This window comes from Notolepis coatsorum (genome assembly GCF_963971535.1).
Source record: "Notolepis coatsorum genome assembly, chromosome: 3".
Classification (NCBI taxonomy): domain Eukaryota; kingdom Metazoa; phylum Chordata; class Actinopteri; order Aulopiformes; family Paralepididae; genus Notolepis; species Notolepis coatsorum.
Genome location: NC_140167.1, coordinates 196,303,527 through 196,319,075, shown reverse-complemented (window position 1 = coordinate 196,319,075; position 15,549 = coordinate 196,303,527). Strand labels below are relative to the sequence as shown.

Genomic DNA, 15,549 nt, shown 5'->3' with positions numbered 1-15,549 from the left:
GAGAAACGTTTACTGTACCCCGCAGACATAATAAGCATATAAGCAGTGCTTACTAACGTTATTAGTTATGTTATTTCTGACCGAATTAGTCATTCATTTGTCTAGCACAGTCTCTAACAGTGTAACAGTAAGAAGCATTTTGGATAAAAGTATTCTGTACTTCTGTCTTTGCTCTCACTCGAGTGAGGAGGAGCGGAAGACCGCTGGTTCTCCAACATACAGCGGTGTGTGCTCTTCAGAATGTACCGGGAGAAACGTTTACTGTACCCCGCAGATATAATAAGCATATAAGCAGTGCTTACTAACGTTATTAGTTACGTTATTTCTGACCGAATTAGTCATTCATTTGTCTAGCACAGTGTAACAGTAAGAAGCATTTTGGATAAAAGTATTCTGTACTTCTGTATGACAACAATGTATGCCTTTCAAATGTTAAATGATAAATGATTAAATGATACACAGCGAAATCTACGCTCTCGCCTCATCCTGCTTTCGCCAACGGCAGCGATGTGAAAGGCGAGGCGAACTCCAGCAGTAGCGCGCTTGTTGCCGCGGGGGCGTGCCACGCGCGTCACGTGGCCGTCTCGGCCAATCAGGCCTACCCCGGAAATGGAAACGGTTGCGGAACTGATACAGGCAGCCCGGGTGGGGTGGAGGGGGCTCCCCCCCCCCCCCTTTTTTTTTTTTTTTTTTTTTTTAAACACAGAAATACGCAATTTTCTAGTAATTAGAGATGAATACTGAAGAACTAGAATCATTAGAGGTTCTCAAAGTGAGGTCCATGTCCATGAGAGGGATCTGGAAAGTCCCCATAGAAAATTCAAAGTTAACAGGACCAAATCATCAGTTTCTTATCTATTTATTTAACCTTTATTTAGCCAGATAAAACATTGATCTGGTCCAAGAGGCCCCAACAGGAGTACAAATATACATATATACATATATACATATACTGTACATACATACACACATATACACCAATAACAAAATAAAAACAGTTAAGAATCATACACATAAGCAAATAAACAAACAAACATATGCACAGCCTATGTACAAAAGAAATAAACAGTTCATCTCTAGTCTTTACAGTTTTCTTCAATTGCATAAACACGCAAATCAAAAGTATTACACAATTATCAAAACCTTACACTCAAGGAGCAAAACATAGGCCCAGATTTGCACCCCTATAAGCACAATGTCAGCCTCACACTTTTTGCAAAACAATACAACATATTTTCATCAGTCTACAGCATTGGTCTTGTGTAGTGTTTGGTGAATTTATTGTATATTTGCACATTCTCTGCGTACTTCACTTACAGTACTCTAATCACTGAGAAGTAGAATTGCTAAATGTGTTTTAGGTTAAGCACAGCAGTGTGTGTAACTGGTTCAAACAGAATTAAGTCATATGAAACGTGTGTTTCATATGGTAACAAAATGTAGTTTTTATACATTAGTGTATGGTTTTGACAAGTGTTTAATTTAGCAAAGGATCTGAGGTGTTCTGATAATTGTGTGTGGTTGTGCTAATTGTGTGTTTTGAAACACGGGCCCCGTTTTCAAAATCATGCTTAAGCAATCGGAAAAAAAACTGTATTGTGTGTTTCATTATATACATATGTAATGGCCTTTGGATTGAGGAACATACTACCAGCCAAAGGAGGAAGCAGAAAAGGATGGACGAGTATGTAGTTGAGTCATCTTGTGGCACAAGCTCAGACCTCAGCTCAGGAGATCAGCTGAGACAGAGACTGTTCTATCCAGTCGTCGACAGAATGCTGCAAGAGCTTGAGAGCAGGTTCTCATGAGTTGGATAACAACTTATGAGAGGCATACAGGCATGTTATCCAGCCTCAGACCATTTTCTCTCAGTGGAATTGCTGCAACCCCTCGCCACACATTACAATATCCAACTATTGCCAGAGGAGATCACAGTTGCAAAGTGTTTCCTGGTCAGGACAGGCAGAGATGCAGTCCCTACTATCCTACTAAGTGTCTTTTCCCTCCTGGATGATAATAATAATGCATTTGATTTATAAGACGCCTTTCAGGACACTAAAAAAAAAGTCCACAAATCGGTGAATGAAAAAATTATAGGATCAAATGAAACTACTTACTAAAAATGGATGTTTAAAAGTACTAAAAACCAACAAAAATACCAAACACTAACAAACATTCAGCACAGACAATGGGGATGCTGACATCTTAAAAAAAAAAATGTAAACTATTTTTATTTTTTATTTTTTTAGGTTCGGGGCTAGGAGAAAAACATCCGGGGCTAAAGCCCCGGAAGCCCAGGGCTAACGACGCCACTGGACTGCACACAGTCATTCAATTCATTATGAATTGAAAATGGGGGACCCTGATGTAAACAAGACGAAAGTCTTTCTCTGGTCTATATTGAGCCGTACTGTATTGTACCCATTCTGCAATATGTTAAATAAAGTTTTCATTCATTCATTCATTCATGTCTATCAAGGTGGGAAATCGATAGTTATTCCATAATGATTGCTGGCAAAGCGTCTCGCTTCGCTTATTGGACTGTTCCTCGCGCCAACTGGCTCACACAGAACGCATTTCACTCAACGCACCTATCACTGACCAGGGCACACGCCCACTTGCACAAGGGTTTGTCCTGCACTCTCCCTTCCTAGCCTCTTTCATGCAACAACGACACATAATAGTCGCAGGTTTTAAGGGCGGATTGATTGATTGAACATTTTATTAACAGATTGCAGAATAGGTACAATACAGTACGGCTCAATACACACAATTGTTAACCCTTTCACTGCCGCACTACAGAAGGTTTAACCCTTTACTATCACACTACCGACGGTCACCTTCTGTAGTGTGGCAGTGAAAGGGTTAAGGGGATGCAGACCAGAGAAAGACTTTCGTCTTGTTTACATCAGGATCCCCCATTTGTGGTCCGGGTCGTATCTATGGTCCGGATGACCTTTGCACACGGATTTGCCAGCACAACACAAACACATGCATAATAATAATAATAATGCAGGACCTCTTTAGAGAGAGGTCTTTATTCGGCATGCAACGACACAACGACATGCAATGGGTGGCACACACACACAGAGGAATACACACACACACACATGCAATTGTCTCTCAGGGTCGCCGATGCGATTGAGCTCTGCTCTTAACCCATCACGTCGTCCTTCCCCCCAAGGGCTGCCGGGAGCAGACAGGGCGTCGGCGAGGGCCGCGCCCGGGGACCAATCCAAGTGCTCCTGCCAGTCTTCGTCAGGGACGCGACAGCGTCAGCAATCTGTTGTGCATGTTTTTCCATTGGGTTTCTCTTATCGGGGGGGGGGGGGGGCACTCAGTCCGGCACTCAGGTACTGGTCTCGCTCTCCCCGCAACTGATCCATCAGGTGGATTGGAGGAAACGCATTGAGAAGCCCGTCCGGCCATGGAGACAGAGAAAGCGTCCACTCCCAGAGTAGAGTTGTCCTTTTGTCTGATGGAAAATCACAGGGGGAAAGGATCGTTGTGGTGCTGGAATCTTGTCCATGATTGAGAACGGCAAGTTGACGGATCTTTCTAGTTTGTAACTTGAAGGTGCATAATATGAGCCGTCCTTACAGTGTAAATGAGCGGAAGGGAGAGTGCAGGGTAAACGCCTGCTTTGCTTATATGCTGCAGGTCGGCGTGTGCCCTGTCAGTGATATGCTGGTGGTGCATTGAGGAAACAAATATTTCGGTGTGCGCCAGCTGGTCCAATAGACCAGCATGAAATATAACAATCTGTTTTGACGGTGCTTGGTCTGTAACCAGTAGGGTTGGCTACCGTTCACATTTGAACCGATACCGGTACCTGTACCAGTTCCTGGAATTCAGTATCGGTATCTAACGATCTTTCTCAGTACTTGCAAGGTGCCAACCTGCTCATCGGGAGCATATAGGGGTTAAGTGTCTTGCTCAAGGACACTTAGACACGCTGCCCGGGAGAAGCGGGAATCGAACCGGGAACCTCCGGTTTACCAGACGACTGCTCTACCTCCTGAGCCACTGTCGTTCTATTGTATTCTAAGGTACCTTTTTTTCTCTCTCACCAGACATCATCCAGTATGAATTTGGCAGAGATATATGACAACGCCAAGAAGGGCCGTGAGTATGCTTTACTGGGGAACTATGACTCATCCATGGTGTACTACCAGGGGGTCATTCAGCAGGTACACAACCACTGCCAATCACTCAGAGACCCCGCCCTCAAAGTCAAATGGCAACAGGTGAGACCACTTTACACCACCCCAAAAAACAGCCTATACTATTGAATGCACTATGCATTACATCTTTTTTCTCTGCAGACAGCTACATGCTAAATGTCTCTGAGAGCCTATAACCAATCCTTTATTATCTGTTAGAAACATTCTGTGGCATCCCATCTTAGTAGGATAAGATGTTAAAGTTAAGTTAAAACATAACTAAATCTACGGCAAGTGATGAGAGACCCCTATGTCTGTGTCCAGGTGAGGCAGGAGCTGACGGAGGAGTACGAGCAGGTGAAAGACATCGTGGGAACCCTCGAGAGCTTTAAATCGGACAAGCCTGTGGACTTTCCTGCTTTCCAACCGGAGGAGAGGTCCCAGGACCCAGCCGTGTGGCCCCCACCCATCCCTGCAGAGCACAGGTGTGTTCGTCGTGCGTGTGTGCCAGCTTTAACACGTGGAGGTTTAGCTCTGTGCACGAGTCTTGTTAAAATGTTTATTATATACAATATGCTTTGAAAAACTATTGGGGGAAAATGTAACCCTAGATGTAGACAGTATTACGCCAGACAAAGGGCTTAGAGGTGTCGTGATTTTAATAAAATAAAAAGATTACAAAGAATAATAGATTCAAAATGAATGAACATTTTAGATTTATTATTATATCTCGACAGTAATCGATTGTACAAAAATAAATAAATAAGATGATTGACACCAAAATGAGAACCTGTCGTAAGGTAAGGGGCAGGAGCTAAAACAACAACATCCAATCAAAGGAAAGACCAAGTCAAAGGATTGGAACGAGCCAGCTGTCTATCAAACCCTCTAGCTTTGTTATGCTCATAACTGTTGTATGCGTACAAGGCCTGCTACTAACACATACCTAGCTACCTAGCGGGCGTAGCTTTGGAGGCATCCTGATGTGTTCTGATTGGGAAGGGCATTTTCAAATGGTTTAAGGATTGGAAAATATTTCCAAGTTCTGCCCAAAATCAACGGTCGCCTATAGGGAGTTGTAGTCTGAAATACCGTTTAGGGATTTATCATTGGGAAAATGGATTATCGGCTATTGTAATAATTATGCCTCATGAACATTGGCAAGCTTTCCATTTTTGCACAAAATGAGTTCCCTTCTATCACTAATATTATTGTTTAAGCATTTTTGGTTGAAATAAAATTGTACGTAATTACTTTACAATTAATTGCGAATATTTTCATGTTGAGCTATAGATTGTGGATGAATATGCACAGAAAGGTACACCATGCAAATGGTCATGCTTTATTTGTTTTAAACGAGACGATTTAGAAATGGGCAATGGGGAAATACATTGCGATTTCAAGCGAGGTGGACCGGCCAGAAACAACAATGACATAACCACTACACCTCCCTATTGCTCCATTATTTAAGTTCCCAATCTTCTGAGAAATACCCTAACTTACTTACTTAGTCCTCTTCTTCCCGATTGGGAAATAACGCGAAATACCCTAAAGCCCACAGGATTATTAAGGACTATTATTATTATTACAGACTGACTAATGGGCCAATCAGAGTAACCTGAGTAGATTATGCAATCTCTTCAGGGAAGCAGACTGCATATCTGAAATGGTTTGATTCTGTTGATATCCATGAGGATAGGAATATGAATTTGACATCAACATACCTTCTGAAAGAAAATGCAATGAGAAAAATACGATTTTCTTGTGATTTGAATCTAAATAATCGTTAGTAGCAGCTGATGGAAGGAGAATGGACACTCCCCTACATCACCTACGGTTGATCCCACTCTCGTTTCAGTCTCGAATAATAATAACCAAAGCAAGTCTGTGGAACAAGACAGCTCTGTGAGAAAGCACCTTGAATATGAAGGGGTCATAGGTTTTATTGTGTTTTACAGTACATTGTGACTATCCATGTTGCGTTTGTGTTCAGTGAAGTGTATTTCCATGCTGGACAGAGAAGTGGCAGAGCAGGTTCCCAGTTAATTACATTCTCTGGCACAGATGGGAAAGGAAGTAGCAAGTGATTACCACGTAGCAAGCAGTTCCCCTTTGCAGATTAGATGTGTATCCGTCTGTAGGTCTGTTCTGCCTAATATCAATGTGTGTGGTTGTATTTGTGCAGGAACCCTACTTCATTATGGTTGTATTTGTGTAGGAACTCTATTTAATTTCAGTGTGGTTGTATTTGTGTAGGAACTCTATTTCAGTGTGGTTGTATTTGTGTAGGAACCCTATTTCAGTGTGTTTGTATTTGTGTAGGATGGTTGTATTTGTGTAGGAACTCTATTTCAGTGTGGTTTTCTTTGTGTAGGAACCCTATTTAAGTGTGGTTGTATTTGTGTAGGAAGGAACCCTATTTCAGTGTGGTTGTATTTGTGTAGGACCCCTATTTCAGTGTGTTTGTATTTGTGTAGGAACTTTAATTCAGTGTGGTTCTATTTGTGTAGGAACCCTACTTCATTGTGGTTTTCTTTGTGTAGGAACCCTATTTCAGTGAAGCGTCCCAGCAATGTGAAGCAACAGAAGAAGGATTCTCCTGCACTGCAGCACAGAGGGGCGGGGCCAGGGGGGCGGGGCCAATCCAACCCAAAAACAGAGCGGCCAGTATCCAGAGATGGCCGGGGCATCAAGGCCAAAGATGACAAGGTCTGGTGGGAGGATGGATGGATACATACATACATACATACATACATACATACATACATACATACATACATACATACATACTGTAGATGGATGCATACATACATACATGCATACATACATACTGTAGATAGATATATAGATAGATGGATAGATACATACATTTCATTTCAAACCTTTATTTATACTCGTGAAAGCACTGAGGTTTCCCTCATTTACAGTGATGACGAGTTAACAAAGGACACAAATATCATAACAGTTATTAATTACTGTTATCTAATACTGTAGATATATATATATAGATAGATGGATAGATACATACATGCATGCATAATTACATACATTCAGATTCAGATTCAGATTACTTTATTCGCCATTTCATACATGTACAAAAAGGAACGTGTTTTGGCATTACAGTGCATACTTCTTTTCACAATTAAGAACAATACATACATACATACATACATACATACATACATACATACATACATACATACATACATACATACATACATACATACATACATACATACATACATACATACATACATACATACATACATACATACATGCATACATACATACATACTGTAGATAGATATATAGATAGATGGATAGATACATACATGCATACATACATACATACATACATACATACATACATACATACATACATACATACATACATACATACATACATACATGCATGCATGCATGCATACATACATACATACATACATACATACATACATACATGCATACATACATACATACTGTAGATAGATATATAGATAGATGGATAGATACATACATACATGCATACATACATACATACATACATACATACATACATACATACATACATACATACATACATACATACATACATACATACATACATACATACATACTGTAGATAGATATATAGATAGATGGATAGATACATACATACATGCATAATTACATACATACATACATACATACCGTACATACTGTAGATAGACAGACAGACAGACAGACAGACAGACGGACAGATGGATAGATGGATACATTCATATTTCAATCTATGGAGGAGAGCACATCAGCAGTCTGTTTCTGCTAGTCTAAAGCACAACATGGATGTCATTAATATATTGACGTGGAACATCCCCAGGGAAAGAAGGTGTGTGGAGACGGAGAGGGAGAACTGAAGAGGTTTGATGGCTCTGGTTATGACAGCGACCTGGTGGACTCACTGGAGAGAGACATTGTGTCCCGCAACCCCAATGTACACTGGTATGGTAACACACACACACCACACACAACCAGCAAAGTCATCCCTACAATACACATACTCACACCAGGGATGTTACCACTGCAATATACACGCACACACACACACACACACACAGGACACGGTGTGTGTGTATATTGCATCCCTGTGTGTGTGTGTGTGTGTGTGTGTGTGTGTGTGTGTGTGTGTGTGTGTGTGTGTGTGTGTGTGTGTGTGTGTGTGTGTGTGTGTGTGTGTGTGTGTGTGTGTGTGTGTGTGTGTGTGTGTGTGTGTGTGTGTGTGTGTGTGTGTGTGTGTGTGTGTGTGTGTGTGTGTGTGTGTGTGTGTGTGTGTTGTAGGGATCATGATGTTGCTGATGTGTGTACCGTACTAGGTATGTATTGCAGGGATGACATTGCTCTAATGTAGTACAGAAATGGCATGACATTGCTGAGCTGTGTGTGTGCATTGCAGGAATGACATTGCTGATCTGGAGGATGCTAAGAAGCTGTTGAGGGAAGCGGTGGTGTTGCCCATGTGGATGCCTGACTTCTTCAAGGGCATCCGTCGCCCCTGGAAGGTACACACACACACACACACACACACACACACACACACACGCACACACACACAATATACCTGTGCTTGCTCATGCATAAAGTCTAAACACTCTTGCATACATAAAGCATTCGTGCATGAACTGGAAGGTGCTGAGTCAGAGGCTGAGACAGAGACAAAGGGTGAATGGTAAGTGGCTGTGTGTCTTCTGGGGGAGTGTGTGTGCGTGTGTGTGTGTGTGTGTGCGTGCATGCTTGTGTTTGCTATAATCAAACAGCCTGCTCAGTAAGGACGTGCAAAGTTCCACATTCCTGTGGTAGATCATTCTGTAGTTCCTCTTGTCAACTTTTTATTACTTTGTTTGTTTGTTTGTTAGTGTGTGGTTAGGAGACTAATAATTGGTATGCATTTGTAATTGTGAAAAAATGGGAATACCGTAGCTGTTTTGAGAATTATGATTATGAAGCTCTGGATAGCATCAGATATGTATGAAGCTCTGGATAGCACCAGATATGTATGAAGCTCTGGATATAACCAGATATGTATGAAGCTCTGGATATAACCAGATATGTATGAAGCTCTGGATATAACCAGATATGTATGAAGCTCTGGATAGCACCAGATATGTATGAAGCTCTGGATATAACCAGATATGTATGAAGCTCTGGATAGCACCAGATATGTATGAAGCTCTGGATATAACCAGATATGTATGAAGCTCTGGATTTAACCAGATATGTATGAAGCTCTGGATAGCATCAGATATGTTTGCATTAGGGCTGTCAAAGTTAATGCTTTAACTTTGGAAATTAATTTAAATTATTTAAAGCATTAAAATAAATTAATCTAGATTAATCTATGGAGTGAAAAATCTTCAACGTTCTGAACTTTCAGCAGTATATTTGCTTGTTATTTTTTTGCATCGACTCATGCACCTTTTTGAAAATCATCTGACATGAAGATGGAACACATTTTTGTTGTTAATATGATTTATATTACTGGTAGTTCATACAAGACATTATCTTCCTCTAAGTCAATCTGCACTTTAACATAGGCCTGGGTTGTTTTTATTTCTGTTAGCGCCGCGGATATAAGAAAGAGGTCTAGCTGAGTCAATGTTGATGGTTTTGTTGAACAACAAGTCTATCAATTGAGATCGCAATTTATTTCAGATTAATCGTGCAGTGTATGTAGGAACGTTCCCACCAACATATTGGCATTCGTCATCTATTTCTTAACTCAATGTGTCCTTTGGTACGATCAAAATTCAAATCTGTTTGGGGAAATGCTTGAAGGCATTATACTGACATGGCTTCTATTTAGAATGCTTTGTACTTATATGCTAATTCAATTGCAGTAGCACCAAACCTTAAATTAACAACATGGCCGGCCCTCCAGACACAGGGATGTGTAACATTGTGCTCCCTGTGTCTCTCTCCCACAGGGATGTGTAACATTGTGCTCCCTGTGTCTCTCTCCCACAGGGATATGTAACATTGTGCTCCCTGTGTCTCTCTCTCCCACAGGGATGTGTAACATTGTGCTCCCTGTGTCTCTCTCTCCCACAGGGATGTGTAACATTGTGCTCCCTGTGTCTCTCTCTCCCACAGGGATGTGTAACATTGTGCTCCCTGTGTCTCTCTCTCCCACAGGGATGTGTAACATTGTGCTCCCTGTCTCTCTCTCCCACAGGGATATGTAACATTGTTCTCCCTGTGTCTCTCTCCCACAGGGATATGTAACATTGTGCTCCCTGTCTCTCTCTCCCACAGGGATGTGTAACATTGTGCTCCCTGTGTCTCTCTCCCACAGGGATGTGTAACATTGTGCTCCCTGTCTCTCTCTCCCACAGGGATGTGTAACATTGTGCTCCCTGTCTCTCTCTCCCACAGGGATGTGTAACATTGTGCTCCCTGTGTCTCTCTCCCACAGGGATATGTAACATTGTGCTCCCTGTGTCTCTCTCTCCCACAGGGATATGTAACATTGTGCTCCCTGTGTCTCTCTCTCCCACAGGGATATGTAACATTGTGCTCCCTGTGTCTCTCTCCCACAGGGATGTGTAACATTGTGCTCCCTGTGTCTCTCTCTCCCACAGGGATGTGTAACATTGTGCTCCCTGTGTCTCTCTCTCCCACAGGGATGTGTAACATTGTGCTCCCTGTGTCTCTCTCTCCCACAGGGATATGTAACATTGTGCTCCCTGTGTCTCTCTCCCACAGGGATGTGTAACATTGTGCTCCCTGTGTCTCTCTCCCACAGGGATGTGTAACATTGTGCTCCCTGTGTCTCTCTCTCCCACAGGGTGTGTTGATGGTCGGCCCACCAGGCACAGGGAAGACCATGCTGGCTAAGGCTGTGGCCACAGAGTGTGGGACCACTTTCTTCAACGTGTCCTCCTCCACCCTCACCTCCAAGTACAGGGGCGAGTCTGAAAAACTTGTCCGTCTGCTGTTCGAGATGGTAAGAGTGTGTGAGGGGGGGGGGGAATCAGGGTTGATTTTATTTGTCATTAGTAGGGCTGCACGATTCTTGCTAAAATGTGAATCACGATTTTTCTCTCTAAGAATTGAGATCACGATTCTCTCACATGATTCTTATTTTTTCAATAAAATCATTTATTGAGGGGAGCTCCAGTAGCTCACCGCATATCTCGGCGCTATTTCTGCGTCGGGGAAAACCGTGCTGCGTCACGGATCTGGTGGACTCCGAGTTCGATTCCCGGACCCGCCGTCATTTGCCAGAATGTCTTCCCCTGCTCTATATCCCGTTTCACCCTGTATCTGTCGGTCATGCTTGACCAGAAAAGCGATAAACGCTGAAAAATAAAGTTAAAAAAAGAAGAAAAAAAAAAAATCATTTATTGCACTCTTTTTTTTAAACGGACAACATAATATATCAAAGTGCTTGACTTAAACTTAAACATACCATATATGAAAGTGCTTGACTTAAACTTAAGTCTCTTGTAACATACAAAATAACTCAAGTCAGAATCGTCATCATTTAAAAAAGTTAAGTAAAAGTAAAAGAAATAAAAATAAAAAATTTGTAAAAGAAAATCTAAATAAATCGTCATAATTTAGAAATGAGATCGCATAGGTCTATGAATCGAGATCGCAATTTATTTCAGAATAATCGTGCAGCCCTAGTCATTAGTGCGTTTGTTAGACTGCTGATAACGCTAGCGAAGTTAGCACACGCACAAACACACACACACACACAGTGGGCCAGCCAGTGCCTTTGGTGGTGTGTGCTATTGCACAGATGTGTGTCCTGTTCCCGTTTGCACACGCACATACACACATGCACACAGTAAGCCATCACTGGGAATGCTCAGAGGCATAGTGAGGGAAGGGGGGGCTGAGAATCTCTGTGTCCATCTGTGTGTGTGTGTGTGTGTGTGTGTGTGTGTGTGTGTGTGTGTGTGTGTGTGTGTGTGTGTGTGTGTGTGTGTGTGTGTGTGTGTGTGTGTGTGTGTGTGTGTGTGTGTGTGTGTGTGTGTGTGTGTGTCTCGCTCTCCCCCCCTCTCTCTACATCTCTCTCCTGAACCTATTTCATTCAAAAGGAAGATATTGATGGACAGTAGCTATAGTATAAATTATAGCTCAGTGGCTGTAACAGGATAATTGTATTAACTATTAATGAACTATTATTGTTATTATCATGATTTAATTATTAAATGATTATGAATTAAATAATTGTATAAAGAATTGTCCATGTTCTGTCATCTAATAATATATTACATGACCTTTCCTATCTGTATCAAAGTCAAAATGTTGGTATTGTGACAACACTACAACATACAAAAGCAGCTTGACAACCGATATCCTTTGCGTCTAGTAGGCATGGGCCAATGTGTGATTTTGGTGGTATGTGCCTATTTGCACAGATGTTTGTCCCTTAGTATGCACACGCACAGTATAATAATGCATGTAATAAATAGTTCGTTAATAAACTCTGTTACTTGAACAATTTTCACTGTTTCTTTGTGTGCTCCTAATTTTCTTTGTGTGCTCCTAATTTTTTTTAATTTAGGAGCACATGTGCTCATTGGGAAAAAGGTTAGTGTAGAGCCCTGGATAACATTACATCCTCAGCCTGTTTGAAAATACTAGAATCCAACATAGTCTGGTGAAAACGCACCTTATGTTATGGATGGATCGTCACCGTTTGTCCTCTTCATAATAATCTCCAATAGGCAGCCTTGTCCGTACCGGCATCACTATCCTCTCTCGCCCATGCCACTAGTTTAGGCCCTTATATCTTGTTTACAAAAAATGTATGTGTCAAATCAACAATGAAGATTTGTAACCAATCTAGACCCCACTTTGGCTTTCGGACAACTTTTTTTGCTGCTCTAGTGGCCTCAAATCCGGCTTTCCCCCCATCTATGATTGATGGCGCTTTCTCAACATGGACTAGTCTCGGTATTCGAATATTTAAGGATCTCTATATCGATAATACCTTTGCTATGTTCGAACAACTATCAGTTAAGTCGGTCTCCCCAGAAGTAACTTCTTTAGGTTTTTACAGATCCAGAGTTATGTCCGTAGTTTAGATACCCAGTTCCCCACCCTTCCTGGTGAAACACAACTCGACATTTTTCTTACCCCTCTTCCCACTCTAAAGGGCTCCCTGTTGGTAATTTATAGGCAGCTATGCTCTACAGTCCACCTCCTTAAATATTATTAAGGCCTGGGTGGCGCAGCGGTCTAAGCGCTCGTCACCAACGCGCGAGACACCGGTATCGAATCCGGCTGTCGGCGTTGCCTCCGGCTTGGGCCGGCCGTCATACTGACTCAATTGGCAGAGTCAGCGGGAGGGGAGTCGATGGGTGGTCATCTTACGATGGGTGGTAAATAATATTATTAAGTCCTCATGGGAGGAGGAATTGGGGGATGAGATATCTGACGACATGTGGGAAAAGGCACTCAAAAAGGTTCACACCTCTTCCATCTGTGCTCGGCATGGTCTCATCCAATGCAAAATCATCCACCGAGCTCACTGGACTCCAATGACATTATAACTGTTCACGATGTAATCGGTCCCCAGCAAACCACGTGCACATGTTTTGGAGTCGTCTATCCCTAGTGGATTTTTGGGAAAATATCTTTGATACACTCTGAAATATGCAGTACCCAGGTTGAACCAGACCCTTTGACTGCGTTATTTGGTGTTTCCTCGCCCTTATTACAACTGACAAAGCCTAATAAAGAGGTTTTGGCTTTTGTTACTTTGTTAGCAAGACGGTTAATCCTACTTCAGTGGAAATCCTCCATACCATCTTCTCATGCCCTTTGGATTAAATCTATTCTTAACTGTATCAAACTAGAAAAAGTCCAACCAGACCAGGCTGCAGAAACAAATTAGTGGGGGGGCATAAAATGTTCTCGGGGGGGGCACAATGGTTTTTCAACACAGGTTCCCTTTTATACGTTTCAGCTGGGACAACGGCGCTGTGGCTTGCTTGGCGCTGCCCACGGTGCTGAACTAAACAGCAGAGAGGCAATTGAAAAATCTAATTTCTCTATCTTAAGAACATCCACTTATACAAAAACAGACTGAACTGATATATATAACAGACCTGCTGGGGCAGTGGACTGAGAGCAGGGGACACAAACAGGCTGGATAAGATGGTCAGGAAGGCCAGTAGCGTGGTTGGGGTGGAGCTGGACTCTAGCGAGGGTGGCGGAGAGGAGGAACCTTGCTAAGCTCCAGGCCATCAGGGAAAACCCCTCCCACCCACTATACACAGACTTGGCGGACAGGAGGAGCATGTTCAGTGCTAGGCTCACACTACCTAAATGCAGCACTGAACGGCACAGGAAGTCCTTCATTCCAACAGCCATCAGACTATACACTGCATCACTGTGCCTCACTGCATCACTGAGCACAGAGTGACAGGTACCATCTTCCTGGAGTCTTACTTTTTAAACAGCACTGTGCAATATTACACCTACTGTAGACTTCAGTATATGTTTACTGTATTTATTTACTGTATCTTTTATTCTATTTTTATTCTATTTAATTTTATTCTATTCTTAGGCCATTTGTTTTGTTATTCTTATTCGTGACTTGTTCGGTCTAAATGTTTAATGTTGAGTGATTTGCAGTGTCAAATTTCCCTCAGGATAATACATTTCTATTCTATTCTATTCTATATCTTTGAAAAGTCTCCATTTATTCAACACTTCTGAATTCACTGACAAACTGAACTGAACTGACAAAAATAAGGTGCATAAAAAAGCAAACAAAATTCCTCCACAGGCTACTCACCATCATTAGTAGAGCGGCAAGCAGTGTTTGGGGACAGAGTGAAATCTTCTTAAAACACTGCCCCTCCACTCATTCCTGAACTTTTTTAAGTCCTTCTCAAATGCCAACTGAATTAAATTGGCCTTGCGTCGATGAAGTATACTAAGGCGATGTTCTGTAAAGACGTTCTTGAGGGTAGAAAACGAATTCTCACAGAGTGCCGTGCTAGCTTCAGTAATGTTGTTGTTGACATCAGTGCCCACTAGGGCTGTCCCCGACTAAGGATTTGGATAGTCGACTTTGATTGACAAAAAAAAAATAAAAATCTTTTTTACCAGGGTGGGCACAGCTGACTCAGTGGGCAGGCCCGGCCCCCTAATGCCCACCCATGGCGCCGGGTCTGAGTCCAACACACACTCCGAGGGTCTACAGACAAGTTTTACTTTATGTGGGCTCCCTTCTTTTCCTATGTTGAGAGGATCCACCTCCCCGTAGTCCCAGACTGATATTTACCCACACAATATCCGTGGCACACTCTTCACTCCTCCCTCCCCTTTAAACTTTCTCCCTTGATGCACCTGTCAATGCAATAGATTTGGTATGAGCACGACATCT

The 15,549-nt window shown here is 42.2% G+C and overlaps 1 protein-coding gene across 2 annotated transcripts in view; it reads left to right on the top strand.

Annotated features, from left to right (window-relative positions):
* Positions 1-15,549, top strand: part of katnal1 (katanin p60 subunit A-like 1) — a 52,066-nt gene that overhangs the window by 6,575 nt on the left and 29,942 nt on the right. For both annotated transcript variants that reach the window (XM_084310929.1, XM_084310930.1), the window contains exons 2-7: positions 4,074-4,247; positions 4,488-4,648; positions 6,707-6,872; positions 8,023-8,144; positions 8,596-8,701; positions 10,984-11,142. In XM_084310929.1, the coding sequence (XP_084167055.1) occupies positions 4,074-4,247; positions 4,488-4,648; positions 6,707-6,872; positions 8,023-8,144; positions 8,596-8,701; positions 10,984-11,142 (888 nt within the window). The remainder of the gene's footprint in view (positions 1-4,073; positions 4,248-4,487; positions 4,649-6,706; positions 6,873-8,022; positions 8,145-8,595; positions 8,702-10,983; positions 11,143-15,549) is intronic.